The sequence below is a fragment of the Haliaeetus leucocephalus genome, unplaced genomic scaffold (genome assembly GCF_000737465.1).
Source record: "Haliaeetus leucocephalus isolate CR32 unplaced genomic scaffold, Haliaeetus_leucocephalus-4.0 Scaffold191, whole genome shotgun sequence".
In the NCBI taxonomy this organism is placed as follows: domain Eukaryota; kingdom Metazoa; phylum Chordata; class Aves; order Accipitriformes; family Accipitridae; genus Haliaeetus; species Haliaeetus leucocephalus.
In genome coordinates, this window is record NW_010972627.1 from 198879 (window position 1) to 226195 (window position 27317).

General features: G+C 38.2%; 1 protein-coding gene across 18 annotated transcripts in view; it reads left to right on the top strand.

Annotated features, from left to right (window-relative positions):
- The window catches only part of MARK3 (MAP/microtubule affinity-regulating kinase 3), a 63984-nt gene extending 38434 nt beyond the window's left edge, over positions 1-25550 (top strand). For 7 of the 18 annotated variants that reach the window (XM_010565404.1, XM_010565417.1, XM_010565405.1 and 4 more), the window contains 8 exons: positions 687-840; positions 2388-2605; positions 7554-7657; positions 12394-12558; positions 13283-13540; positions 15924-15950; positions 20766-20810; positions 23045-25550. In XM_010565404.1, coding sequence (XP_010563706.1) covers positions 687-840; positions 2388-2605; positions 7554-7657; positions 12394-12558; positions 13283-13540; positions 15924-15950; positions 20766-20810; positions 23045-23390 — 1317 coding nt within the window. In that variant the 3' untranslated portion in view covers positions 23391-25550. The remainder of the gene's footprint in view (positions 1-686; positions 841-2387; positions 2606-7553; positions 7658-12393; positions 12559-13282; positions 13541-15923; positions 15951-20765; positions 20811-23044) is intronic. The other 11 variants (XM_010565410.1, XM_010565412.1, XM_010565413.1 and 8 more) reach the window with 8 other exon arrangements.
- Positions 25551-27317: the final 1767 nt, after the last annotated feature.

The window sequence follows — 27317 nt, forward strand, 5'->3', positions numbered from 1 at the left end:
GCATTGCATTCCTGCACAAAAGTCCATTATGCTTAAAAGCACATTATGCTAATCATCAGTGTCAGCTGTCCAAATGATGCTATGTTTGTTCTCACCTTGATCTGAGTCAGTAAACTCTTGCCTTTAGGCTCCCCAAAACTATCCTGCTTACTCAGCAGTTACTCCTCTGAAGGACTTTGTATGCCAGTTACTGTCCTGTCTAGTCTAGGAGCTCAAGTGTGAATATGCCAGCTGTAGATATTTTAAAAGAACCAAGGAGCAGGACCGATCAACCTAAAAACATTCCCACGTTGTAGATTACTTTTCCGTATGATGCTGAGGGGGCTCAGCATCCGTAAGCTGCTCTTGGTTCCTCTGCTGTAGGAGTTGGTGTGGTGGCTTCCACAAAATGTATTCTCTCTTCCTGTTAAAATCTTAAGAGAACTCTGAGGAGACACTATTGAAAGGAGATGGGTTTTCTTTATCTGATTGTCCTTTGAGGAGCTGCAAATTCTACTTGAGTTTTACCTAAGACAGTTGCACAAGAATCTAAGAGAAGGGACCTCTAAGCAACTTCCTTGCTGACTCAAAATTTCCTATGTACCAGAGCCACCTTCCTTCTGTCTCCCTGTTACTGCTCCCCTAATATGGTGGATGTTGAATTTTTGTCTGAACTCCTTGTTCTAATATTCTCATTTGTATTGTAGTTGGATGCAAGTGATTCAAGCTCCAGCAGCAATCTTTCACTTGCCAAAGTTAGGCCAAGTAGTGATCTTAATAATAGCACTGGACAATCTCCTCATCACAAAGTTCAGAGAAGCATATCTTCTAGCCAGAAACAGCGGCGGTACAGTGATCACGGTGAGCAATTCTCATTTTCAGTGTTGCAGAATATAGTGACTTCCAGTTCTGTTTGGTTTCTGAATTTGTCTCCATCCCCTAAAGGTAAGGAGGACGACAGCAGTGTAGCTCACAGCATGGTGGTTAAATAATTCACTGAAGAACCAATTTTTTTTTAAATGGTTTTGTTATAAAGCCTTCAAAAACAGCATTCTAGAGGAATGCTGAATACACCAACTTAATTCTCTTATTTTGCCTTGTCTTGTCCCTTGCATTCCTGACCGTGCTGGGGAAGTCTTGTTACACAAATTGAAGAGAGTGTTGCAACCCCCTTTTTCATGAAAAGCACAGCACTCCTCCCCCATGCTCTCTTGTATGTCTGTTCAGCTTTTGTTTTCTTTTGGCACTAGTAGGTCAGCTTGTGTCTAAAACGAAGAAATGTCAGTTTGCCAATATTTCTTGTTTCCTGTTTCCTGAGGGTAGTGTCACTTGATTGTCCTGCAGGAATTAAATTTCTAAAGAACAGTGACTCAGACTTAGAACTCTACTGCTTAATGAGTGTGCAAGGTAGTAGCTTAGGGTTTTCTAAATATCTTAACCATCTTCCTGCTCAGACACTAACTCATAAAAGGAGTCTGTGTTTAGGTCTGCTTTTAAATACCTCAGGTGCATTCAGAGGTTGCTTTCCTTGGGGAGTCTCCTGGGATGACAGTTACTGTGTTTTCTGATGCTTTTTAATACATAAATTTATAAATATATATAGAATATATATTTTATATATATTCATCTGTATTTTTAGATGTTTGTGTGTATACATACACTTTTTGATTGTTATTAAAACGCTAACTACAAAATTGATGTATCCTCTTCTGAGAAGGTGTAGTTGAGACAGCAGAAAACACAATCCTGATGTACCTGCATGCTTTTCGCAGTGTGCAGGAACCTATTAAAGCAAGAGGGAGCTTGCCACTGTTGAATGGGCTGCCTCATTCTCAGGTGTGCTGGACCGGTTTTCTGTTCTTGGCACACCCGGGGAGGCTAGTGGCAAACCGCTGCTGCTTCTGGGCTGTTCCAGGAGTGCAGTCCACTGGCTGTTAGTGCTGCTGGTGGTCCAGGGTTCTGTCACCAGGTACCTGTCTCAGGAGCCTGGTTTTATCAGAAGCTGGCTTGAATAGCATGTGCCAGCTTTGTGCTAATGAAGGATCATCTGGTTTGCATGAGTCAGTTACTTGTTAAGTGTCGTTAAGGTGACTCTAAAGGGGTTTTTGTAGCAAGCCAAACCAATGCCAATACTCAAACACCAGAAGCTTCCGTGAAATTCATAATTTTTTCATGGAAATCAAGTAGTATCTTCACCTGGAAAGGTTTTTGTTTTTCACAATATTTTGCTGTCTTCTGAAGTATGTGTACTTTGATAATTTAAATAATTACCTTTTTGCAACTCTGATTCCCAGTGTTAATTATTTTGATTCTCATGTGTGAATACGTTTCCATTGTAGTGAAAAATAGCTACTGAACTTCTGAGAAGAAAAATCCTTTTCCTGTTTCTTTTGTGTTTCTTTTTTAAGCTGGACCATCCATCCCCTCAGTAGTGGCATATCCCAAAAGAAGCCAGACTAGTACTACAGACAGTGACCTCAAAGAGGAAGGAATTCAGTCAAGAAAATCCAGCAGTAGTGCTGTTGCAGGAAGAGGAATTGCACCAGCTAGTCCAATGCTTGGAAATGCCAGCAATCCCAATAAGGCTGATATTCCTGAACGTAAGAAAAGTTCGGCTGTTCCTAGTGTAAGTAGAAAAGCTTATTTATCAAAACCATGAAGTGTTTTTGAGGGGTGAAAAAGTGTTAAACCTGTGATATATCAGTGGTTCTGATTTTACTTTTCATTACTTTTCAAAGGTGTATTCCAACCTGTATGTAAAAGCAGTGTGCCTGGCTTTTGTCCTTGTGGGCTTCCACCACCTGCCCCTAAACCTCAACAACAAAAAAAACCCAAACACACTAAGGTGCATAACTAGTGAATTCACAGGCTTGAGCAGTAGGCAGTGTGCGAAAATAAAGAAACTCTTCAGTTCAGTTTTGGCTTTAACTTGTATACTCTGTGGTGCCTCCCTCTGAGGCAAAGTTGGAAATCTGTTTTCACATAAGTCTTGAGTCTTGTAACATTTAATTACTAAAACTTTGGGGTTTTGTATTGAAAAACTTCCTTCTTTTCAGAAGAAATAACTTCCCAGTCCTTTATTCTTCTTGGAATGATTTATTTTTTTTTCTAAACTTATCCCACAAAGCTGTCATATTTGGTCATGTGCTCAGCACCATTACTTAGAAAAATGAGAACAGAACTTCCTGAGCTCACAGCTCTTTGACAGTCTGAAGCAAAAGAAGTAATATAAGATTTGTTTCACTTTATTGGCTCTGTATTGTCAGTTGGCTCAGTGGCTGATAGTGACTTAGCTGGAAGATTTCAGCCAAAGAGATGGCCTTGGAAAGACATGTCTTCTACTGTAGCAGCTGTCATTCATAAATCTGAACAAGAGCTCATGATTTTGGGCGACCTTTTTCTGATTTTTGTGGTCCCCTGCCCTTTCCCTTTTTTTTTGATCAGTCCAGAAACCATTCAGATTTTGTTTCTCCTTACATGACAGTTCTTGGCTACTGAGCCTCAAAATGGTGGGATAATCAAATCAGTTTTGTCCTACATTGAACTTCACTCGGTGTTGTATAGTGCCTTATTCAAGAGCTTTGCATCACAGTTACAACATATGTTGTATTTAGTATCTTTAGTATTTTGATCTGCTATTCTACACCACTCCCAAATCCTGGGGATTTATTCTAGTAGTCTTATTTCAAATTTCATACTACTGTAGCTGAAGTAAAATCTGAGCTCTAAACCATAGGATCTTTCTCTCTCCTGATTCAGTGTGCAACTGATCCAACTGATGTTTTACAAGCAGTGGTACAAGGTGGTGAACATGGAATCAGACTTGTGATGCCACTCAATTAATTAGGGTTTAAAATTGTCTCTGTTTATAGGTTGCGATGTCAAACAGTGCAAACTCTCTTTTTTTTCTTCTCCCCTGGCTAGAGATTATTCTTTTGCTTTCTGGCTGTTGGGGATAGAGGGAAGCACTGACTTTTTTCACAATTCCTGGAACTGATTAGGGAGTTTTATTTCTTACAGTATTAGCATGCATCTAGAAGGAAAAAAAGAATGTTGGAGTTTACCATGTTGTCCTGAAGTTGAAAAAAGTTTGAGGTGGAGAGGGTTTGTGTTCTCACTGAGCACTTAAGTCCTAAAATCGGTAATACGGTGAGAAAATCACTGAAGAGACACAAAAATATTGTTTAAAAACAATTATTACTTTGACAGATACAGTGAAAGTAGTAGAACTGGTCCTCGCTGGAGACCCTTAGCCAGTTGTGTGCTGCTCTTATTAAACAACAGAGCATACAAGCATGCACTTAAGGATAAGAGTTGTGCTTGTAGAGCTGATAACTAAGTCTGGGGTTGAAGTAAGGGGCTCCAAGCTGTACCTCTGAAGTTGACACAGTGTTTAAGCTCTTGCAAACTAAATAGTTCTGCAAGCTGAACAAGTCCACATCAAAAATATTCAAGTTCATTGGGCAAATACCAAATCAATAATGAAAACCTGCTACAGGGGTTGCATAGGTAGCAGCAACTAGTAACAACTTGTTTATTACTCACAGCTTTGGATATTTCCTCAATGCTTGTAATAAGGCTGCCCCAGAGCCCTTAGTATAGCTTCAAGAAAATTGGAAGAGGAGGATAGATGGTATGTTTGGAAAATCATTTAGGACCAAAAAACATACTAGTACTCTTAAGTAAATAGATTGGTTCATTATTGTAAGTCAGAAGCTGATTCTTTGAAAGTTTTTCATCAGTCCTTGCCTTGGTGTCTCAATGTGAAAATAGCCTGCCTAAGCAGCGGACACAAGGCTCCCTAGGAAAAGAGGAGGACTCTGTACCACAAATTTGTCCTTTGTGCTGTGATTGGACCTTGTGCGTATGCTCAGAAGTCTTAATGTGCTTTTGCATTGTCAACACCTTCTGCAAAGAAGGCAGATAGCGCCACAAGGATGAACTTACTTAGCTAACGCTGACCCTAGGGGTTGTCATTCCATCAGGGAGTAGTGTGGTGCTGTTGACACCAGTTTCAGGCTTCCTGTGCTGTGCATCTATGCAATTTAGTCATGCAGTAGATTGGCTGAACAAAAAAGTCATAGCTGAAGAACTTCCTTGATGAATTGTGAAAGCTTGTATGCTAAAAAGTGTAAAGGCCCCAATACCAAGACTGTATTCTTGCTAAAACTGACATTTGAAAGCTTGAAATGCTTAAATCTCCTCTCATGACCTCTGAAATCTGAGCCAAACAGAAAAAAATGTATACTGATCCTTCTGTCTTTGCATTCCAGAAAGAGCTGGGAAAGTGCATCTTCAGAATCCTCTGATTTCAGATATGAATAACAAAACTTCTCCACTCCAAACCTGAAAATGCATAGTCCTTAAAGTTTGATCCAGCACAGAGATTGCTGTCTTGTCTTTCTAGATGTGCAACATCACAGTACATTTTAATGTTATGTGGTGTTTTCTCAAGGGAGACAAATATTTAATGTTCTAAGGGAGCAGGTAGAAAGAAGGAAGCCACCCATTTTTGTCTGTATTTCCCACCAGAAGAACAGTCGGATATTCTAGGTGCTTCATTCTCTAGTATGTTCAGGAACACAGACCAAAATGATAAGCAAATATTAATAGGCAATACTTCAATGTACCGTTGGTGTGTGAGGGCTCCGCAAAGTGTCTTGCACAGCGTGACCTCTCAAGAACGTACAAACAAAACTTCACCTTAGGTGCACAGCCTTCATTGCTAGCAAGTTGAGTAAAGAGAGGGGAGTTTGCCCAATGACAAATGTCAGAGAAAAGTAGAAGAATCAATGTGACTTTTTTTTTTAAATAAACAAAGAGATTCAAAGACAAAGGATGTGTAAGGAATAAAGTACAAGGAAAGGGCCAGGAGGACTTCTGCTGATGCTTGGCACATGCCTATGCCTAAGGAATATCCAGTGAAAAATTCTTGACAACCCTTGAGACAACTACATCCATCTTAGGTTTTAATTAATAGTTCTGCTAATCTAAAATACTGTTGATACTCTTTTTACTTTTTAAGACCAGGAGGTTGCGCAGTTCACTTGATTTCATTTTTGTTTGTACATTCACGTAAAGATGTATAACAGGTCAGCAGTCTTTTAAAGAGACAAGATGGCTTCATTAAATCTGCTGCTCAGGGATTGCATTGCTTGAGACTCCCTGTATAGCAAATATTTTGCCTTAAGGCACTGGAGGAGCTTTTGCTGGTTATTGAGAATATTCCACTTTAACAGTTTTATTTCAGGTTTGGAAACAAAAAAGGTTTGTCTACTCTCCTTTTGTGCTTGAACTAGTTTTTCCTTTCTTTTTTTTTATCCTTCTTCCCATGATTCTCTACTGTGACCATTTATGTAAAACCTTTTCTTAACGCTATTTTAAAAATCCGCTGAATTTCCCTTGTCTGTCATAGCAGTAATTCTTCAAAGAACTCCAAAAGGTTAGTTGAGCATGAAGTCCCCTGCCTGATTCTTAGTGGCCATCCTTACTCAACATGTGCTTATCCAGGTGCTGACCAGTCATTCCCTTAAGCTAGCCTCCTTCAAGACTTTCCCCAGCAGTGATGTTTAAAGTTAATAGCCTATTTTGCTTCCTGCTTTGCCCCGTGATCCTTTTCTTTAAAGAAAAATTTTAAAGGTTTTTTCCACTTTTCCAACCATATGCAGTTTCCTGTGTTATGTTCTTGGGGTGGGGAGAAAAAATATAAGGCTTGCCGGCTTTTACTTCCTCTACAACCTGGGTGTGCATGTTTATCTGGACCACCATGCTTTTCCTACAGTAATTGCATCTAACTTTTTATAATTCTGTTATCTGTGAATTACCTAGCTTCTCAGTCGTTCCTGGAAAATTGACCGCCAACTTGGGCATATCTCCACCCTCTTTCTCTGTAAAGACAGAGGCAAAGTAATTCTATTTCTTTTCTCCCTCTAAAGTAAGGTCTGTAGTTTAAGTTCCCCTGGTTCTCTTGTCCTCAATGTATTATGCTTGTATTTAAATGTATATTTTTTAAAATGTCTTATTAAAATTCTCTGCAATTTGTCTCTTTAATTTGACTTATTCTTCCCTGTTTTTAAAACTTGTCTAGTGTTTTATAGTATTTTAATATTTAAAAGTCCATGTTTACCTTCCCACTGATTTTTACCACATTTGTTTCTTAAGTCTTTGCTTTTCCTATCTTGTTTAAGGGTATGGTTTTAACTTAAAGGAAAATTCTACAATCTGCAAGTGGTAAAGTATTTCAAAAATAGGTTATAAAGACATAAGGTATCCAGATGTAGATGAATGCTATACATGCTGAGAGTTTGTAATTCAGAACATTGGTAATTAAAAACTTTAAGAGATATTAATTTTGAGCCATCAACATGAAATACAAGAACAACTTGTTAGAATTATTTTTTGTGATTGCGTTATTCCTTAAAAATACTGGAAGGTGTTTGTATATTAACTTAATTATTGTAAGTCTTCTAACTGTGTAGAACTAGCATGAAGTAAAACTGCCTTCAATTATATGTAGACTTAACCCCAGAAAAGCCTTTTGTGGGGAATAACAACCCTGTGTTTTTTAATTGTAGAATAATACTGCCCCTGGAGCAATGACGCGGCGCAACACATATGTTTGTAGTGAAAGAACCACTGCTGATAGGCATTCAGTGATACAAAATGGCAAGGAGAACAGGTATATGAAATGTCTTCATATGGTGTATGTCCTTGTCTTCACATTTCCAAAAAATTGTAATGCCTAATTTAAAAATCAGTAATACTCTAGTGTAATTCTTAATGAAAGGTGAGTACAGATCTTTGGTTATGGAGCACCTGTGTAAGTATGTTGGGTTTTTGGTTTTTGGTTTTTTTTTCCTATACTTACTTCATACAATCTTTATACTTAGAATGTAAAAGGAAGTTCCTAATTTCTGGTTAAATACATCTCATATTTGTACAGCCTTCATCTTAACTCAGCTGTTAACTCCTGTGGCCAAACAACATACACTTGCAGAAGAGGTTTGTTTAGTGTCAGACGACAAAGTCCATCTCTCTTGGGCCATTCTCTTTTTACATTTCACTCTAAACTGTACTTTGTTGGGATTATTTGGAATACTGTTTTTCTACAAAGTCTCAGGGAGAAGGTCAGTTTTTTCTGAGGAAAGATGAAACAGTGGTAGGCCATTGTCTTGGACTAATAATGTTCCTTACTGATATTCTTGTAGTCTAGTTGCTTCCCAGTGTTTACAGAACTCATCTTGAGAAGGGATGCGCTGATACCTCCATATTCTGAGTGAAAACAGTTAGAGAAATAACAGGTTTCCTCCTACTTTACTGAATGAAAGCCTGACTGGAGCATGCAATGGAGTTGGAGTTAACCAGTTCATGGTTTAGCACCATGGCCATGTCTAGTGCCATCCTTACCTGTGTACCAAAGACTGAGAGCCATAGAAAATAAAGATAATAGTGAACGTATGCATTAGGTATAGAGTAACACTTGTGAAACATACCACCAAATTTCCTGGCTGGGTGAGGTGTTTTAAGTTCCAACCACCCATTCTTCACAGAATTTTCCTGGTCTTAAAAACTGGTAACAGTTAAGTACTTGACCATTGCCAGGAGAGCACCCAGAGAGCTAGTACTTAATAAAAATGCTTAAGCTTGGAGGAATATGTGCTTCTCTCCTACTCTTACCAATTTTCTCCACCCCTTCCTAATTTTATGATATATTGTAAAGGGTGGGAAGAAAATGCTTTTCTTCTAGGTCGGGTTTTAAGTTGGTGAAAGATCTGCCATTTTTTTGCACAGAATTTTTCCACTTCCTCTCAGCAGTTCATAAGGAAAAGTGGCAAAGTTGTGACGTTGCCTGGAAGGTCCTTCTGTCCCTTGTTTGACTCCTGGAGCCTAGGGATAAAGAACATGATTTTGACCCTGTCTCTTCCTCCTAGCTTTCTGCAAACTGAAAGTGATTAAGAAAAAAGTCAAGTATAAGTTTGAAGAGTGCCAAAAGTCTAGCTGGCCAGCTGGGCGTGCAGTCAACTGTCTTGTGAAGTACAGCACAGCTATTTGGTACTGTCTCTTAGTGTGTCTGTCTCAGCCTTCATTGGTTAGTCCCTGTTAATGTTACCAAGTTTGTTTAGATTAAAGCTCACCAGCCTTTCTTTGATTTGATACGTTAATAGCTTTTTTCTTTCCAACCTATCTTTGAAAAATGGATCTTTCTGTCCAAAATAGTTTTGATCAGATTTGATTACTTGATTTCTTGGTTTAATTACATTTTTGTTCATCTTTAAACTAATATCTTTGCAATATCTTATCTAAAATTTCTTTATTACATTTTTTACAGTTATTAGATATTGTTTACTAAGAAGGCTTGAGATTCAGATGTCCCCTTAATTTAGGAGTAACTTCATAATCCTAAGGAGCTGTCTTCTGAAATTGTTATTTTTTTCCCCAGATTTGAGTTTCTCAGCAAACTACTGTCTTTCTGGTTTGTCACATATGGGCATTAAGCTCAAAGTTAACATTGGGTAGTACTTGGCAACTACATTAATTCTATTTTATATTCATAATTGGTTATCCTTACATAATTTATCTTTTATTGTCAATATGGTATCCAAACATCATTTGCTTATCCTGCAAACTTTAGCCCTGTTTAGGTCATTTGAAATGTCTGAGCATTTATATTTTCACTGTCGGGGAAAAAAAAATCTTTATAGCTTTTATCATGTATTATTGATTACTACTTTTGTTACTTTTTATAGAGGGTCAAAACAAGAAAAGATAATGAGAATGCATTGCTAATTGTTTTACAATTAGATTTCTCATTGTCTGAAACGCTTCAACACTACACTGCACATTCATTTTGGCACAATTTCAGAATTACTGTGATTTGGCACAGAATTCAGAACTTATATCTGAATATATTTTGTTGTTGTAACTGGGCAAAGGCTTGGCTGATCACATGAAATGCAGGGACCTTTAACGCAGGCTAAATCGACATGGCTGTTGATGGGACTGGCTCTTCAGGATGAATTCTGCCTGCCTTCAGGTGTTTCTGTAGTATCTCTAATTGTACTTTCAACTTGGCAGAAAGAACTTTAGAAACTTGTAATGGTTTTTCTTCTGTGAAGCAAGATCTGACGTAGAACCTGGGCTTTGTATAAATCCAAGGTTTTGTTAAAAATGCTTTCTGTGCTTTTGAAATGCCTATTGGTGGCAAATGGTAAAGGCAGGAGTAATTGCTATAAATGATTTTGTTACAGATTGGATTTTAGTTTTTCCATAGCCAGTCAGATACTAACTGTGACCCAGTGAAAACTTGGGAGACTTGCCTTAAAAGGCAAGATGTGCACATTTGAAGTCTCTTCTTTCTGTAGAGAAAGTTTTAAAATGTTGCTTGTTCTGCTTTTATCTTGCACATTGAATTCTGAGAAGGCAGTATTTCCGAATGTGTGGAAACTTTGAGGAATTGATAGTCAGCTAGTGGGCTTGGTGTTGGAGAAAGTAGTCTTGAAGACCCCTGTGCCAGACTGGTAGAAGCAAAAAAAAAAAAAAAAAAAAAGGTTTTGAAGTTTCACATCCCTACTTTAACACATTGTGTGGCTGACACAGGCATTCTGCAGAGGACTGCTGGCTTTCCTCCAAAGTCTGAGCATTAATTAACGCACTTGGGGACTTGTGAAACACTCTTCATAATTATAGGCAATTGCTTTAAATCATTTGTAACACAAATGATTTACAACAGCATCAGATTTTTAATAAGCATTGGCACTAATTAGTGAATGTTAGCTCACTGTTTCTGTGTTCCCAGGCTAGTAAGGAAGCTGATTTCTAGCAAAGATTCAGAGGAAGAGATATATATGCTTTAATATGTGCTCTGGTACCTTACTGATACCTTTAGCTATCACATCTTTGGAAGCAGGCGACTAAATAAAACCTGGATCTAATGTGTTGTAAATCTAGATTCTTTCTCCTTTATCTTTTGCAACAAATTGAAAGGAACTAGAAGTGCTTGAGAGGCTAGTGACCAATTATTTGGGGATTACTTGACTTCAGAGTATTGCTTTTGAGATGAATGTTCATTTCCGTACAATTTCTTAATACCCTGGGATAATGTAAAAGCTGGGCTGTGTTGCAGGCTTCGTTGTAGAGATGCATACACGATGTGGATGAAGTTTTCTAGATTCTGAAAAGTTAAAACCAAGAGAAAAAGTAGTAGATTTTGCTAACTGTTTTAGCCAGCAGTTCTGATGTCTGAGCTGTGGGGTGTTTTCTACTAGTGCTTTGGGAGCTAAGCCTGAGAAGTGGGTCAGCTGATACTTGTAGTTGGACTAGCTTTCTCCGAAGTCTGACATACCAGAATGAGATAACAGGACTTGAATTTCAGTATGTGCAGTCATGATGTAACGTGGAAGTGAACATGCAGTGTCATGAAACTGTTGCTGACAATTATGATTTCTTAACCTCGAACAATATTTCTGAACTACAGTTGCCTTACTTTTAAAGCAAACAAGATGAATGACATACGGTGTAGTAGCCTGAAAGGTCCAATACATCTTGTGGCCTGTCAGTTTTCTCACATCCTTATCGTTACTAGATAACGTGAAGGCTGCAAAGAGTATTTTGGCCCAAAGAAAGAAAAAGATCGCATGCTCCTATTTTAACATATTATACAGCTGGCAGCTTACTGGCCATTCTGCTAAGACAGCACTGTATACCTTCCTTCAAAGCCTGAATGGTAATTTGGAGAATTTAAGGTTCATGGCCAAGCAATATGAGACGCTCTTCAACAGTCATACCTCTTTCTTCAGAGTGTTATTCATTGCTTCCTACATGTGCAGGTTGATTTATAGTAGCCTTTTTGTTTGGGCCTCTCTGGACTTGTTAAAGATCATGATATTGTTTTCGATTGCGCCTGTGAAGTCCCTCAGTTATCAGATGTGGATCGAGATTTGAGAGCTTGCCCAACTTACACTGATTTCTTTTAACATGGATACATTCTGAAAACAAAGTATTTCGCTGCAGTAATGGAGCTATCATCAGTCTTTTGGAAAGTGCAGTTGGTGGGGGTTTTTAATGCATTTTTTAATGTTAAGACCAATACGAGTTACATCAGTGCTTTATAGTAGTGCTTTGGCACAGAACACTGAGTTATTCGGGTTCTGTATGTCAAGGAGGGTATCACTGCAAACTAATGCTAATGGTAAGAGAATGATCACTTCATAGATGTCAAGTGATATAGTAAGGATGCTTTTTAAGGGGACTGTAGGGTAGTTACTACTATTTACATAGAAGAGGGCTGTTAGAGTTCGTGTTCTTTGATAAATCAGTTAACAGAAGGAAAAGTTTGCTTTTTTTCTATGCAGTAGTTTGTTGTTGGTCCATCATGCTCTTCTTTCTGCCTCTGCCTGAACCCAAACCCCCTCACAGCCTGACAGAAATGTTCGCTTACGCAGCTAGCCCTGCTTCAGTTTGTACTACATCCTTCTCCAGTGTTCGGCTGCGACATCAGAAGTCGATGTCCATGTCAGCCTCTGTGCACACGAAGATGATGTTGCCTCCAATAGACAATGGCGCAGATAACTTCAGGCCTATGTAAGAACCTGAAATCGTTGTGAAACTAACTTATACCCACTGCTTCTTAACTTTGTGCTGTGGAATTTTAGTCCTAGATTGTTCTAGTATATATTGCCCACAAGATGTGTGTTTCCTCATTTTTTTTAGTCTTGTTTACATTTGTCTTGTGGTGTGTCAGGCTGTCTGTGACATAATCCTGCAATAATGAACCTTAATTTTTTTCTTAGTGTTAGGAGTATTGGACATTCCCTATTGTCAAAGTTTGTGGGAGACTTTAACTCTGTATCCTGAAGGACTTCACTACTTGGAGCAGTTCACTTGTAGAGAATTTTGTGTAGGATACTTTCAAATTAGCAAGATTTTCAAAGATGAATATATAGAATGTGGAGGGAGAGACACTAAAGTTACCTACTGCTTCTCTTTCCTGGGAGGAAACTTTACTTGTCTATTCTTTTATCAGTCTTCAGTGAAACATTGTATGCCTAGTTTATCTGGTCTTTTCCAGGATACTCCTGTTGCATTTTTCTGCCTATGTAGGTTTCTGTTTCGGCAGCCTTTTAATCCTAACTTCTTACAAGTTTTGATTCCATACAGTGCTGTAATAATGTTGATATTTCCAACCCTGGCCTTATATAAAAGTGTCTGCTTATGCTTTACTGTAGAACGTAGTGTTTTGTGTTTCCTGCAGAACTGTAGTGCTTCTGGAAAGAAGTTCTAGCGTTGTTTTTTTTTTCTGCTCTAGCACTATTCCCGATCAAAGAACTCCTGTTGCTTCAACTCACAGCATTAGCAGTGCAACCACACCTGATCGTATTCGTTTTCCCAGAGGAACGGCTAGTCGGAGCACTTTCCATGGCCAGCTCAGAGAGCGACGTACTGCTACCTACAACGGACCACCAGCCTCCCCCAGTCTGTCCCATGAAGCAACACCACTCTCACAGACTCGAACCAGGGGTTCCACTAACCTGTTCAGTAAACTAACTTCAAAACTAACAAGAAGGTAAGCCTCTGAAAATGGTAATGCAACATTTCCTTTTTACCAGGTAGTAGAAACACCTAGTAGTTCATCGCTTAGGTGGTTTTGTCCATATTCTCTGATTAATGGCTTAACAATTTCTGCAACTTGAAATGCACTGGCTTATGATTTTTTCATAGTTCTTTTTGGTTACAGAAGCCATTTGTTTTTAGCAGTTGAATCAAGTGGGATAAAAAGTGAGACAGTTTGGTCTGTGCTCTTCTATGCTCTTCATCCTCATGTCTCAAGTACAAATGCTGCAGAGCTGAAACATTTCAGCTCAGTTCAAAAGCTGCTCGCTCTGACTTCATGGTCAATCAGTAGACAGCATAAACTAGGATCGCAGTCTTGATATTTAATGTAGCATTAGAAGCTCAGGTTGTGTTGCCCAATCACTTAGGCTGTCAGTGTTTCCAGAATAATTTTGCTGGCAACACATGAATAGAATTATCACAGGTGAAAGGGTAGGGGCAGGAGACACAAGTTTCTTTTGGCAGTAGTGCTAGCATAGGTCATGTTAAAATAATGGCAGTACTATGCTTTCAGTCTAGGCAGGAGTCTGGTCAAACCTTGAAGAACTTATTCCTGTTTTGACCTTTAGTTCACGTGCAGATTCTGATTTTGGTGTGAAGGTACGTTGGTCTAGCCAAAACCTAGCTTAAGTAGGTGCTGTTCCTGCACTAACAGTTTTTATTCTAATTGGACTTCTAGTTTCAAATCCATGTATGATTTAAATTAGTTCCTACAAACCCTAAAATTGAAAACCATCATTTTCCTTCTATATTTAAAACCTGTTGGTTCACATACTGCATACTTCAGACCACTCTGATACCAAGAACTTGTGTTTGCAGAAGTGAGGGTTTGTTTATCTTTGCCTTAAGATATTCTTCATGCTTTCGTACCCTCCTCATCAGGTGAAATTTTTTTTAATATATCATTCTGATCTTGGCCTGCTTGCTTTTGTTTTAGGCTTACATCACATCAGCACCAAGCCATTTCCTTCCTGTCTGTTCTGTGATTATATGTTCCTCTCTCTCAGCATCCTCTTCATAGTCTCCAATTCCTACAAAATAATGCTGAGCCAAACTCGCATTTTTTCACAACTGGCTGATTTCAATTTAGAGACTGAATTTCTTTAAAAATTTAGAAGTTGTTTCTGTGAAAAACAAAAATGTGACAGCCTAGCCTTTGGTAAATGTTTTACCCTGCTCAGCTCTCTGCCAGCTAACACTTCCCTGGGAAATACTGTGCTGTATGAAATTCTCTTTTTTTTTTTTTTCTTTTTTTCCCCTTTTTTTTCTGTTGAGAGGGATAAAAGATTAATTTGAATTTCTTTTTAAGAATTAAATCATCTGCTTTTTGTCAAGTGAAGTCTTAATCAGACACATTCTTTTGGCACATCTTTCTTACTGTACTTTTGTTTGTAATATCCTTACTTAATTTTCCATCTGACGTTCCAAATGTGGATGCTCAAACTGTGAACATGCAAGCTTTTCACTCAGTTGTTTAGGCAGTATTCAAACTTCTATCACTACCTCCGAGTTTCAACTTTTTGCAGTGCAGTGTGGTTTTCTTGAAGTTTTTCTGCCACTACTTTTGACAATAGTTTAAATTGCATCTGAACTTGATTAAATAACATGCAGTTGTAATACAATAGCACTGTTAGAGATGGTTAAGTTTGCACTTGGAGGACCTTTTATAGTTGGGGCTCTGTTTAGTATAGGTGCTGTACAGACTACTAAGGAGGTGAATAGTGCCATTAAAGGACATTGTTATGTTTCTTCTCTCTAAATAAATTATAAAGAACCTTGAAACATGTTAATTTATTTTAGCATTCTCTATGGGGAATCAGAATCCTTTTGATTATGAACTACGTATGTTCTGGTGTAGGCAATTGTTACAGCTTCTGTCACTAAATTAACTAAATATTTAAGGCAGTTTTTGGCACAGCATGGCTGACCTAACGTGCTGAAGGAAGGAAGAAACCTAACTCTGAAAATACTCAAGATCTAATTGTAGTAGAGTTACTGATTTTTGCTTTCTATTTGAAATACATGAAGAAAATCCAAACATATTTTTATGTGGCCTTGCAGATTGAGTTTCAAAGTGTTTTGACACTAGTACGTATTTTAATTCATAATAACTACTGGTGGCATATTCCCAGAAAAATTAAGTTTGGAAGTAGCAATGTTAAGAGTTTGACTCTTCAGACCCTAAATCCTCTGCCTAATCTCAGAATGTATTGAAGTGTAATTTCATTGCGCGTTTTAAATGAGATCTTTTTGCATGTTTCACTCTAAATGGCTTTTTCAATTTATTTTGTACAAGACTTTTTTGTTAATTATTATTTTGGCTTAATTTCTTTTAGAAACATGTCATTCAGGTTTATCAAAAGGTAGGATTTATTTATATTTAAAAAAAAGTGGCTCCTGCAATTAACAACAGATTTGGCTTTCTAGCCTTGGTTTTCTGAAAAACTAAACTTTCTGCTGAGAACTAAATACTTTCTTTCTTGAGCGGAAAGCATAGAATAAATCCATTAACTCATGATGATACTTAAGAATCTGTGGCACCTGTATAACAAGATGCTAAGCATGCCTTGTGAATTCTTCTTTCTTTGATAGAGTTGGTAGTACCAAAGTAATTCTGTTCTCTGTACTAATACACTTAGCATGCTTATGTTTGAAGAATGAGGTGTTTGATAACAATGATGAAAGTATAAACAAAACATAAGGTTACAAGCAAATAAAGGTAAGTGATTCTAAATTTACATTCTTTCTCTCTTTGTTCTATGATAATTTATAAAAAAAATCAGTTTGAAGTGTTGTCTGCAGTTGATACAGTAGAAGGCAAACTGAACACGGTTGTGAATAACACTTTTGTATGGAAGATTGAATGAAGATGCAACGGCTGTGTACTTATTTTAAAATGGGATGCATTTGCTGAAGTGAGTTGCAGCTGCAGTGCAAATAGAGCACTTCAGTTATAAACAAAAAGTATAACATTATGCAAATTTACTGACAAAAGGGAAAAGCTCAGAAGTCTGATTTGCATTTCAAGCCCAAAGGATTTAATTTAGTTTTACAATTTGGGAATGAATCAAGCTGCTATATATCATGTTAATCCATTATGATTCATGAAAGTTGGTGATACAATTTTGATCCGCAGGTAAATATTCCAGCAGAATTTTGTAACACTCTGTTCAGTTGTATGATAACTTGGATCTTCTTAAAGGGTAGTACCTTCAATTTCCAACTACTGATCAAAAATAGGGAGACAGGGTCAAAAACCAGACATCTGTTTTAACTTTCGAAATGCAAGGCTATGCACGTGACTAATTTGAAGTTTGTCAGACCATTTCAAGGAAATACTTTGATTAGGGCGACCTGAGACATGTAAATTGCTGCCTAAATTTGGGATTATTATGTACAGTCCCAGTCTAAATGTACCCTACCCGATTTAAATGAGTAGATTCCATGCAACCGTATTAATAATCAGAGCTCTTCCAAACATGACTTATGTTTAGAACTGGTGTTGGTTGGGCTGGCTGGCATTGTCATAGCTGACTTGAGAAAAAGAACACACACCAACTTTTAAGGAAGGAAACAGTCCAACACAGCATACAGATGAAACTGAGCAGCGGAAATAGTTTTAACCCATTGTGCGTCATGAGTTGTGGGGTGCATACCACATTGTAAGAGGGAGCTTTTGCCTCTCTAGTCACATTGCTTTTAAAACAAAGGGTTGTGATCTGTGCAACCTCCACAACTGGATACGTGTAAGTTTGTTACACTGCTGCTCCGAAGAAAGATGGAAAATGCTAATATGAGTACAATTTTAAACTAGAAGGTTACTGTTCAAATTTGAGACTTTAAAAAGTTATTTTTTTAATAATTTTTAAAGATTTTCCTTTGACTTGAGGCCAAGAATCTTAGAATATTGTGGAAATAGCTGCTACAGCTTCCATGAATATGTCTTTTGAGTAAGAGATTTGCAAAGTCTTACACCACCTACACAGGACCAGACTCTGCTTTTTAAATTCTGTTTTAAGTGTGCATGGTGCCCCTCCATACCTAATTTGTATGTAGGTACAAAATAAAATTTAAAATATTGGGGGTTTTGGCAATTTCTTCTCACTTCTTATGCTATGAATCTTTGATACTGAAAGAACTACTGTAGCTGAATAGCACGTATATATACTACTGCAACATCATTCTACGGAGCTGAACAACAGTAGATAATCAGTCAATCAGTCACTCCTTTTTAAACTACTGAGTTCTAATGCTGTACTTGGTGCACAGAGGTATAAAATATATATGTATCTCTTGTACCATGCACTGTCCTTGCCAGTCTGCATATTGTGGAAGTCCAACTTAACTTTCTGACAGCAAAAATCACCTTTTATGTTCTGGATTTTATTGTAGCATCTTTTCTCCATTTCCATAAATTGATCTTATTTTAGAGTCTTGCACTTTTTGCTGGTTTTCCGTATCTTTTTAGACAGTTTTCTTTGTGTTTATTTGGATTTTTAACACAGAGTGTACAAAGATGTAAAGAACAGAAAACACAGCATAACTCAGGACAGATGTATGGAAACATTTTTGAAAGCCTTTCACAAATTATAAAGGAGATAGTGTATAGGCATTGCATGACAAATGAGAACACAACTTTCCTTTATATTTGTTCCATTCTCAAGATCAAGAAGCATCTTGGTCCATAAAATTAATTTATGTAAAAATACAAGCAAAAGCAGAAAATTCAGAGCATAAACTAGCAATTCGTAGTTCCCGCAGAAGTGAAGATTGTATTAGCAGTGGGGCGGCCTCAGGGCTGCTTCTGACTTGCTGTCAGAAGCACTGAAACAGTACTGGCAGTACAGTAAGTGACTGTTCCTGAAGCACCAGTGCTGGGCCGTAGAACTGGACCATAACCATGTGCTTCATGAAGGAAGGAGCGTCTAGAAAGACTGACACAGCTCTCCAAAGCTTGACGTGATGGCTTGTATTTGAGAATGCGTGTCACCAAATGCAGTTCCTCATGCTAAATGAATGGAGCATTGACGCATGGAAAAACTGAACATAGTAAGGATTTTCTGAGAGGCTTCCACGAAAGAGTGTTTATTATTTCAAAGTGGCAGGTATTCTGTAAATTATGATCTTCTTAGATTTAGAGTACAGGGGTTTAGAAAGAGAACAGTTTGGCTTAATTTCAACCATGAAAGGGTCTAAGAACATCATTAGGGATTTTCCCTCCCAGACTTTTCTGGACAGATTCCAGTAACAGTAAGACTATTCATTATCAGGGAGACTGGTTATGTTCCTGTTTTCTACAACCTTTGGCAAGTTTAAAAAAAAAAACAAACAAAAAAAACCCCAACAACAAAACGCACAAAAAACCAACAAAACCAAAAACCAAACCACAAAAAGCCCCATAAATGCTTACAGCTCTTAACAAAGCTGTTGTCTTCCACTTCGTAGGTCCACAGTAGGCTCTTTAAAGTTCAAGTACTCTCAATTTTTCAATTGAGCAGTGTCTTCAAACTTGTTGCTTGCTTTGCCTGGTAAAAAGAGCCTTTCCCAGATCACCTGAAAGGTGTGGATTTGTTCAGCTGGTACATGTGATGGTTTCTCCCTTCCCACCTACTGCCTTCTTGGTCCTACAGAGTTGTTGTGAAGGATGAGTTCAGGGACTGTATATGCAGACCTGAAAAATCTCTTTCTACCTTCTCCTATATCCACAATAGGTAAGTAGCATGAGATCTCATGAAAGTAACTACCATTAAAAACCCACTTTGAAGTGCTAGAATTAGTTGAGGACTTGTCAGTTGTTTTCTTCTCATTATCATCTTTATCCTTTTTGCTTGTGACAGCTGTTCATTAGTCAATGGCAAACGTTTCATAGCAGAGACTCTGTCGTACCATGTGCTGTGCACTACCTCAGAGAGCCGGGTTCTGATCAGATGCTGTTGTGACAAGCAGCTCATAGCTGAGTGACTTACCACTTTCTTAATTGGATTTCTATTGCAATAGCAGTGTGAATTTTGAACAAGGAGCAGGCTCCATAGCCTGTACAGCAAGTGCTGCCACCATGCTCCTTGCAGTGCTAACACAGCGTCTGTTTCCTCGTGACAGGGACTGTAGAGTCTTCTTGCAAGCCTGTTCCCTCACCACAACCCTCAAAAGGAAGGAGGAAATTAAGCCTCGTAACACCCCCCACACCCTGATCTAAGTACTGCTCTGCATCAAAAAATAAGCTTACCGTCTTACGTTCCTATCCCTAGACACCTGCCAGCCAAACTGCTTTAATAATTTACATTATTCAGTGAAGCCATGTACTAGCTTAGAGTAGTCTTGATAAGAGCCTTATAAAAGCAGCTTCCCTGGAAGCAGAATTAATGCTGAGATGTCGAACCATGGTACTGCAATAATGGGAAGGTTGAGGAAGATGATCTTCCCCTTAATTCTGCTTGATAATATGTTTTTTAAAAATGGTAGTGATCAGCAATGTAGCTTTAAGCAATGCAAGAAGACAGAAAGCTTAAGTTTATTCTTAGATGTGGAAGATGCGTCACTATGGGAATTAATAGGATAGAGTTACCACAGCTTAAGAAAGCTTGGATTTACCTCTAAACTTTTGTTAAAATACATATGCATCTTGTTCTTTTGCGTTAAGGTATTTGGTATTGTTTTAAACACCTAATACCTCGGATCTGATGTGCATGCAAACACACAGGGTGATGAGACTTGTCTGTAAATAGGGTATTTTTTCAAATATATATCGTACTCCCAGATAAAACTTTATATATGTCATTAGCCTAAAAATAACTGGGAGTTATTTCTCTTTTAGGAGGTACTTACTAAATAATACAATAACTTCAATACACTTTGTAACTTTAGTTTCACATTTTCTGCTTTTAGAAGTTCAACTTTATTCAGTGAGTCCTACAGTATTAATATATACAGACATTCATTGTAAAAATAAGTTATGGTCTTTTTAAAAACTGTAGTTTATAGACTTCCATTTGGTTTGACACTATATTCTGAATTTGGTCTAACCTATGAAGTTCTTTACATCTTTGTTGCTTTGTATTTTAACACACCTTTGGTATGATTGCAGTATCTTTTAGCAACTACTCAGATATTGTATATTATAGTGTAAGATTTGTCTTCTCTTTCCCACTTCCTTTTGCTTCTGCATTCTTTTCAATGAGGCTCCCGACTGAATATGAGAGGAACGGGAGATTTGAGGGCTCAAGGTGAGGGTAAAATTTTTGTTTAAAATGTTACTTAGGTGAGTTTGAACCTTTCTCCCCTTGATTACGTGGCATAGTGGCTTCAGGCAGCAGCTTTTGTTTCGTGTAAGGCTTTGAAACTAAACAAAGCAGCATTTCTGTCTGCAAAATGGCTATTAAAGCACTGACTGACTTGGTTCTAAACTTTCATCTTTCCTGTTGCCTTTTCCCTTGTGTGTTTATTTGCATTTTAGTCATTATAATTTGCTGTTGTCTTGTAGATGTGTAGGTAAGTGGTCTCTAGTGAGGCTGCAAACGTGTGGGATAACCACTGAAGGGTGATAAGATATGTCTCATCTCCAAAATCACAGAAAGTTAAACAATATTTTTCATGTTATAATCTTCTTCCAAAATCTGCATATCAAAAAATACTAGAAATGATCAAACTTGTGCTGGTTCTGCCAACTGTTTTCAGGTAGAAAAAACTTTCAAAAAATAAAAGGAGCATTGACTAGAAGTTGGTGTTCCCCCTGCCCTCTTACAGCCTTATTAAATTAAAACCTTAAAGTTAAAACAAAGATCTCTTTAATTTGCTTGCTGAATTTTATAACATCTGGCAAATCATGTAGCTGCATTTGACAGCATAATTCTATGACTCTTGCAGTTACTGAAATCTTTCTAATAGAAGATAAAATTATGAAAGAGGTTATCTTTGAGAAATCTTATTTATTTAGTTTTGACCTTGCTATCGCTTTTTATTTAACTTTTTCATAACTGCCTGCTTTTCATGGTGGTAGAAGAAAAGCATTGTGTAACCGGAAATCCATTGCCAACTATTTTAAAGAGCAGCTTGACTTAATACTGTAAGTCAAACTTTGAAGCTCAACATGAGACCTAAACTGCATGGTTTGGGGTCAGTTAACTTACGTATTTTCAGAAAATACTGAAGCATGACAGTGAATGTATTTAAGTCTCTTGTCCTGAGGGCAAGTAAATTTGAAGAGGCAACTGACAGTGTGCAAATATTCATAAAGCAAATATGTAATTTTTTTTTTCCCTGGAGGTCCAAATATAGTTTCTTATTCTTCAGCTGCGTGACCACTGATTTTAATTGAAGTAGAAGAATCATTGCAAACTAGAAATTTCTGGAACGTTTATTTTCTTTGTCCTGTATAACTTTATTTATCCTTACAAAAGGAAAAGCTTTTTTTTTATTAAAAAAAAACAAACAGTTGCAGACTTGGGAAATGCAGCCTCAATATTTTGTGCTTTATTTCTTAAAACTGTGACAGTAATGGTAACCATCTTATTTGCCATCTTTACTGACAATGTTGAGGCGGTGTCTGATAGTGACTTCCAACTCTCCTTCCTGCATTTCAACCTCAAAGGCGCTTAGCTGCATAGCTTGTAGCAGCGAAACATTTCACCACTTTACCTCTATCGGTTGTTGGTATTAAACAAATTACTTTATCTCTAAGTTTCCTCCCTGTTGAAGGTAACTCCAGTAGCCTACAGTGTGGTGGGTCTCTAGTGATCATCTCAAACACTTACCAGTGCAGGAAGGCCAGAGTGAAACTGAACCAGCCCAGAACTGGGTGGCACATGTTGGCCCTGGGACAGTAGGTGGGTGACCCTTGGCAAGGAGCCCTGGTCCTGCTGTCCTTCCTCCTGCTTGCAGCTAACTACTGTGGGATGCCATGGGCCCTCCCAGTGCTTGGTCTCCAACCTGCTGCACAGGAGGAGGTGCAGAGGAACCCCCAGGATCTTTCTGCACAGGCTCATCCCCGTTGCGTATGAGTGGGCATCTCCCATGGGCTGGCATTCCTACAGCCTGGGCTGAGCACCCTTTTGTCACAAGTCACGCTATTTGAATGTTCCAGAAACTTCTAGCACAGACTTGGTGTTTCAGCTGGCCGCGTGGCCTAAGAATAGGGGTTTGAGCAGAACTTGCCTTAAAATTGAGTTGTAGGTGATGCATGTAGTTCTACCTCCGCAAGGTCGTTTCCCTCATGCTCCTGACTCCAGTGACTTCCAGTTGTCGCCCGTCGTACCATACCTTTGTTTCAGCCCCAACAGCTAATGCTTCACCTTGACTGTGTGTTTGTACAGCAGCTAGGAAAGCGGGGCATTGCTCGCAGCCGGAGCCTCTAGATGCTGCTCTAATACCGGTAGTGTGCATTGAGTGTTAGTTTGCTTCACTAACATGAAATGTGGAGAAGTTAGCTGGCCCTGCTAACTAATAAATTCCTGTCTTTCAGCCGCAATGTAGCTGTGGATCAGAAGGACGAGAACAAGGAAGCCAAGCCTCGGTCGCTGCGTTTTACCTGGAGCATGAAAACCACCAGCTCCATGGATCCCAATGACATGATGAGGGAAATACGAAAGGTCCTGGATGCCAATAATTGTGACTATGAACAAAGAGAGCGTTTCTTGCTTTTCTGTGTCCATGGAGATGGGCATGCGGAAAACCTTGTACAGTGGGAGATGGAGGTGTGTAAACTGCCAAGACTGTCCCTGAATGGAGTTCGCTTTAAGCGGATATCGGGAACATCCATAGCTTTTAAAAACATTGCTTCCAAAATTGCCAATGAGTTAAAGCTGTAACAAGAAAAATAGTTAAGTTGTAAATTAGTTAGCAATTTCAAGTGTTTTCGAGAATTCCGATGGAAATGTATAGAATAACATTTAGGCAATAACTTCTGCATCCTTCTGAATAGTGATATTAAAAAAAAAAAAAAAAAGCTGCTGAGCTGGGAGGGAGAGTTGGACTTTTTTATAAGTGCACTACAGCATTAAAGTTGCCTACTATGTAAAATATTACCCCTTCTGCTTTATTTCCATTGCTCCTAAGTCTTTGACAACAAATTGAAACACAGAATATATTCATTTAAATATGCCTCCTGTTTGTGTGGACGTGTGAATGTACAGTATGTGTGTATAATATATAAAGTATTATATGTAAACAATTCATTTACAACATCAAGCTGTACCAGTACCTCTTTTTGGGCTAATTTTGGTGCTAAAAATTGAAATGGCCAAGGAGGAAACACTTGAGTTAATATTTAAAATAACTGAAGCGATAATCAGTAAATGCAGGTTTACAGTTCACTGCTGTGTTAAGAAAAAAAAAAAGTGTGTGAAGGGTTTGGATTTACGGTTGTGAACATTATTAGTCCTGTTTTCTAAGTAGATCTCATGAGATTATTAAAAAGTCACTTTTACTGAGTAAGTCTTGCATTATATTTTGCCCACCTATTTATTATTTAAGTCTGAATCAAATTTTTAAAATGTAGTTGACTTGTGCATTAAAATTTGGGTAAACGCTTCCATTCTTCTGCTTCTGCTAAACTACTAAAATTGTATCTTTGTCCTTTTGGCTTATGAGTATTGATTGCAGCTAAGAACACTTTTCTGTTGTTCCACCATTCCTCTACAGAATGAGGCAGTCTAAAAGGATGTGCTAAATGCTGATTAGTGACTTTTTCTTTCAGACCAAGTTCTCTACATTAGACTAGGTCAGACTGATACAAAGCACAAAAGGACTCTCAAATAGTGACGGTATTTTGATGCAAGTCGCCATGTCCGAGTCAGTGCCATTCTGGGGTATTGCTGCATGTGTGGCAGTACTGTCCTTTGCGTTCTGGGTGTGCACAGTATTGAAACCCAAAAGTGGGAATCAAATTGGCTACTGATCTCCTTTGTTGTAACATCCAACTTGCTAAACTACAGCCATAGGCAGTAGCAGTTGAAACTTTTCCTTGCAGCTCTCTTCCACCGTGCTTCCACTTGGCTCTGGTTGTATTGCTTTTGATGGCTTTGTGCCAGTTGTGTCTCCTAGCTTCTGCTGCAGAGGGAGTCCACTGTTGCTCTTTTAACATGCAGTGTGGAAGCCTGCCCTTGATGAACTCTGACAGCCAACTAGCTTTCTGTAGGACACAAAGATACTTTGGGATGGTCCCCACTTTTTAACCATCACTGTGGTGAGCCGGATTTGATTTTGCAAACTAGACTGAAGAGATTTCTTCATGCATTGTTTCCTGCTGATACTCAGTTTATTTCATCAAGGACTTATGTAGATAATATCCTGCATTATCTACTTGACTTTTTGTATTACTGTTTTATGCTTATATTTCAGTGAAACACTTAAGCATGTACTTAACATGTGCTTTAAACTGGAGCCTAAATTTGCATTTTAAATTTGCAGTGAGCTGATAGTTTCTCATAGTACACAGTTCAGATTTGACCCGAGGTGAAAATGCAAAATCCTTAATATTTTGCAAGTTAGTTCTTGTTATCTGTAGTCTGTGAAGGCAGCAGACTTCCCCTCTCTTTCCCCCTAAGCATTGATATTGATTATGCTAGTTTAAAGGGTAATCATAGTTGTTAAATGTAGTAAATATTCCTGAATTTGCATTTTATTCTCTGTATATTCTGTATCATGCCATGGCTTGAGAACTCCAGGTGCTACTGGAGTTCAATTGGCTTTCAGTGCTCTGCCCGTGCCTGTGCTGCTCAGTATGGTTTTTTCCATGAAAACTCCATTTTGTAATAGCAATAAGACATTTCAGGGCAGTCATTGTACTTTCTCAGGTGAATGGTCACCTATCCTTTCACTTCCTAAATTTTAAGCACTCCTCCAAATGTATTTTTTTTCACCTGGCAGTGCACTTTGTTGTCTGAACTGAAAAAGTGTTCTGATAAATGATGTAAATCTGTATTCGATGGAAGTTACAAAAGGTTTCATATTAAATGTTTTCTGAAATACTCTCTTCCTACTTCACCTGTTAAATATGTAATTGTTTCTAAAAAGTGCACCAGTATCATACTTTGGATATTTAAAGTTTGTACTTAGAGTATTTTTCTTAAAGTGTTCTCAAAAGGTTCTTTCAGAGTAAATCTGTATTTGAGGTATTAAAAAAAAATTACTTTAATTGGAAACAGATTTTTAACAGCTTACTTCCCAAATGCCGTGTAAAATTACCAAGTTGCAAGAATATGCCCTTGTTTCTTTAGCATACTGCATGCTTGCTGTTCAAGTCTCTAGGAGTTGCCTGGAAAGGAAAACTGCTTTCTTCCTATCTCCAAAACAATGACGAACTTCTTCCCAAACACAGGCCTTTTACTTGTTCATATTCCTTGGGGATCTGTGTAGGTTTATCAGTGTTGCTGCTGATACAACTCTGCAGAACAACAGCTGTTTTTTCTCTCCGTAAGAGACAAGTTTTAAAAATACTCGGAGGTCGGTGTGTGGTGAGGAGGTAGCAGCAGGCCTAGGCATTTTGAGATGCGTGTCTAGCAACCAAGAAGGGATTTTGTGTAATGGTATGACTGGTGTCCTGGAACGTGTGGTCTGAGAGGTGTGTTGGGGGGTGTTTGTAATGGGCTTGTGACTAAATGTTTGCATCGCCAAAACCCGTGTCATCCAGCTCTGAAGATGTCTTTCGGTTGCTGGGTCTGGCAGAGAAAAATGTCTTTAAGAGTTTGTGTTGCGGGGGGTTGACTGCTTTAAATAAAAGTGTTTAGATATGTACATTTTAAAAAAATATGAACACTGAGCAGGAACAAGTTCAGATAAACTTTTTCTCATGCAAACCTTACCTGTACTTAGGCTTTCTAAACCACTTCAGTCCATGTGACGTCTTTACAAGGTCTAAGGTCCTTGACCACATCGAGAAGTAGAGAGGTATGTTAGAGGAACAGCTAGTCTTGCTGGTCTAAGTGTTTTCCATACTACATTTATTCAAGCTACAGTATCTGATCCAAACTGTGGCTTCAAAGGTTTTTTAGTACAGATTTGGACAAGGTTCACCTTTTTCTCCTGTATTACAGTGAAATTTCAAGATGAAATATAGTGAGATACTATATCCCAATCTTTTTTTTAATTGCAGTACTTTTTGTCAAGATAAATTAGAACATTTAAAAAAAATAAATCTGAAATTGTATCCACATGCTTATGTTAAAGAAATGAAGTCAGATGTTCAGGAGTCCTTCTAGTCATATGGAAAGATTGTAGCATATCTGGAATTTAAATAGACATCTCTCCAGTTCAGTTAAAAGCTCAGGTATACATGGGCCTATTGGGATAATGTGTAGAGCTTTTAATCAGTCGTTTCCCACAGCTGCTGTGTCATACAGTGTGTTGTGGATTGCAATTTAATTAGGACTGCAGCCAACCCAGAGAACCATTTTCTCTGTTAAGCCCTGTTCTGGAGCAGCAGTACATACATGCACACTTCAATTTAAAACTCGCTTGGTCGTGCTGGTTTTGGTTCCTGACGGGCTCAGATACCACGCTGGGTGTGGGCAGAGGCCACCTATGAACTAGTGGTGGTGGTCTCTGTATTTCAAGGGTGGGGTGGTTGGGTGTTTCTTGCTGTGCAGTCTGTGATCAGCTATCCAAGACCATGTCTTTTCTTAGTAAGCTAAAGAGTTAAATATTTAGAGAATCTCAGTGGTAGATGGTATTTCTGCTATTGGGGGGATGTCATACTAATGTAAAATTTTTGTTTTCTAATTCACATTGCAGATGTT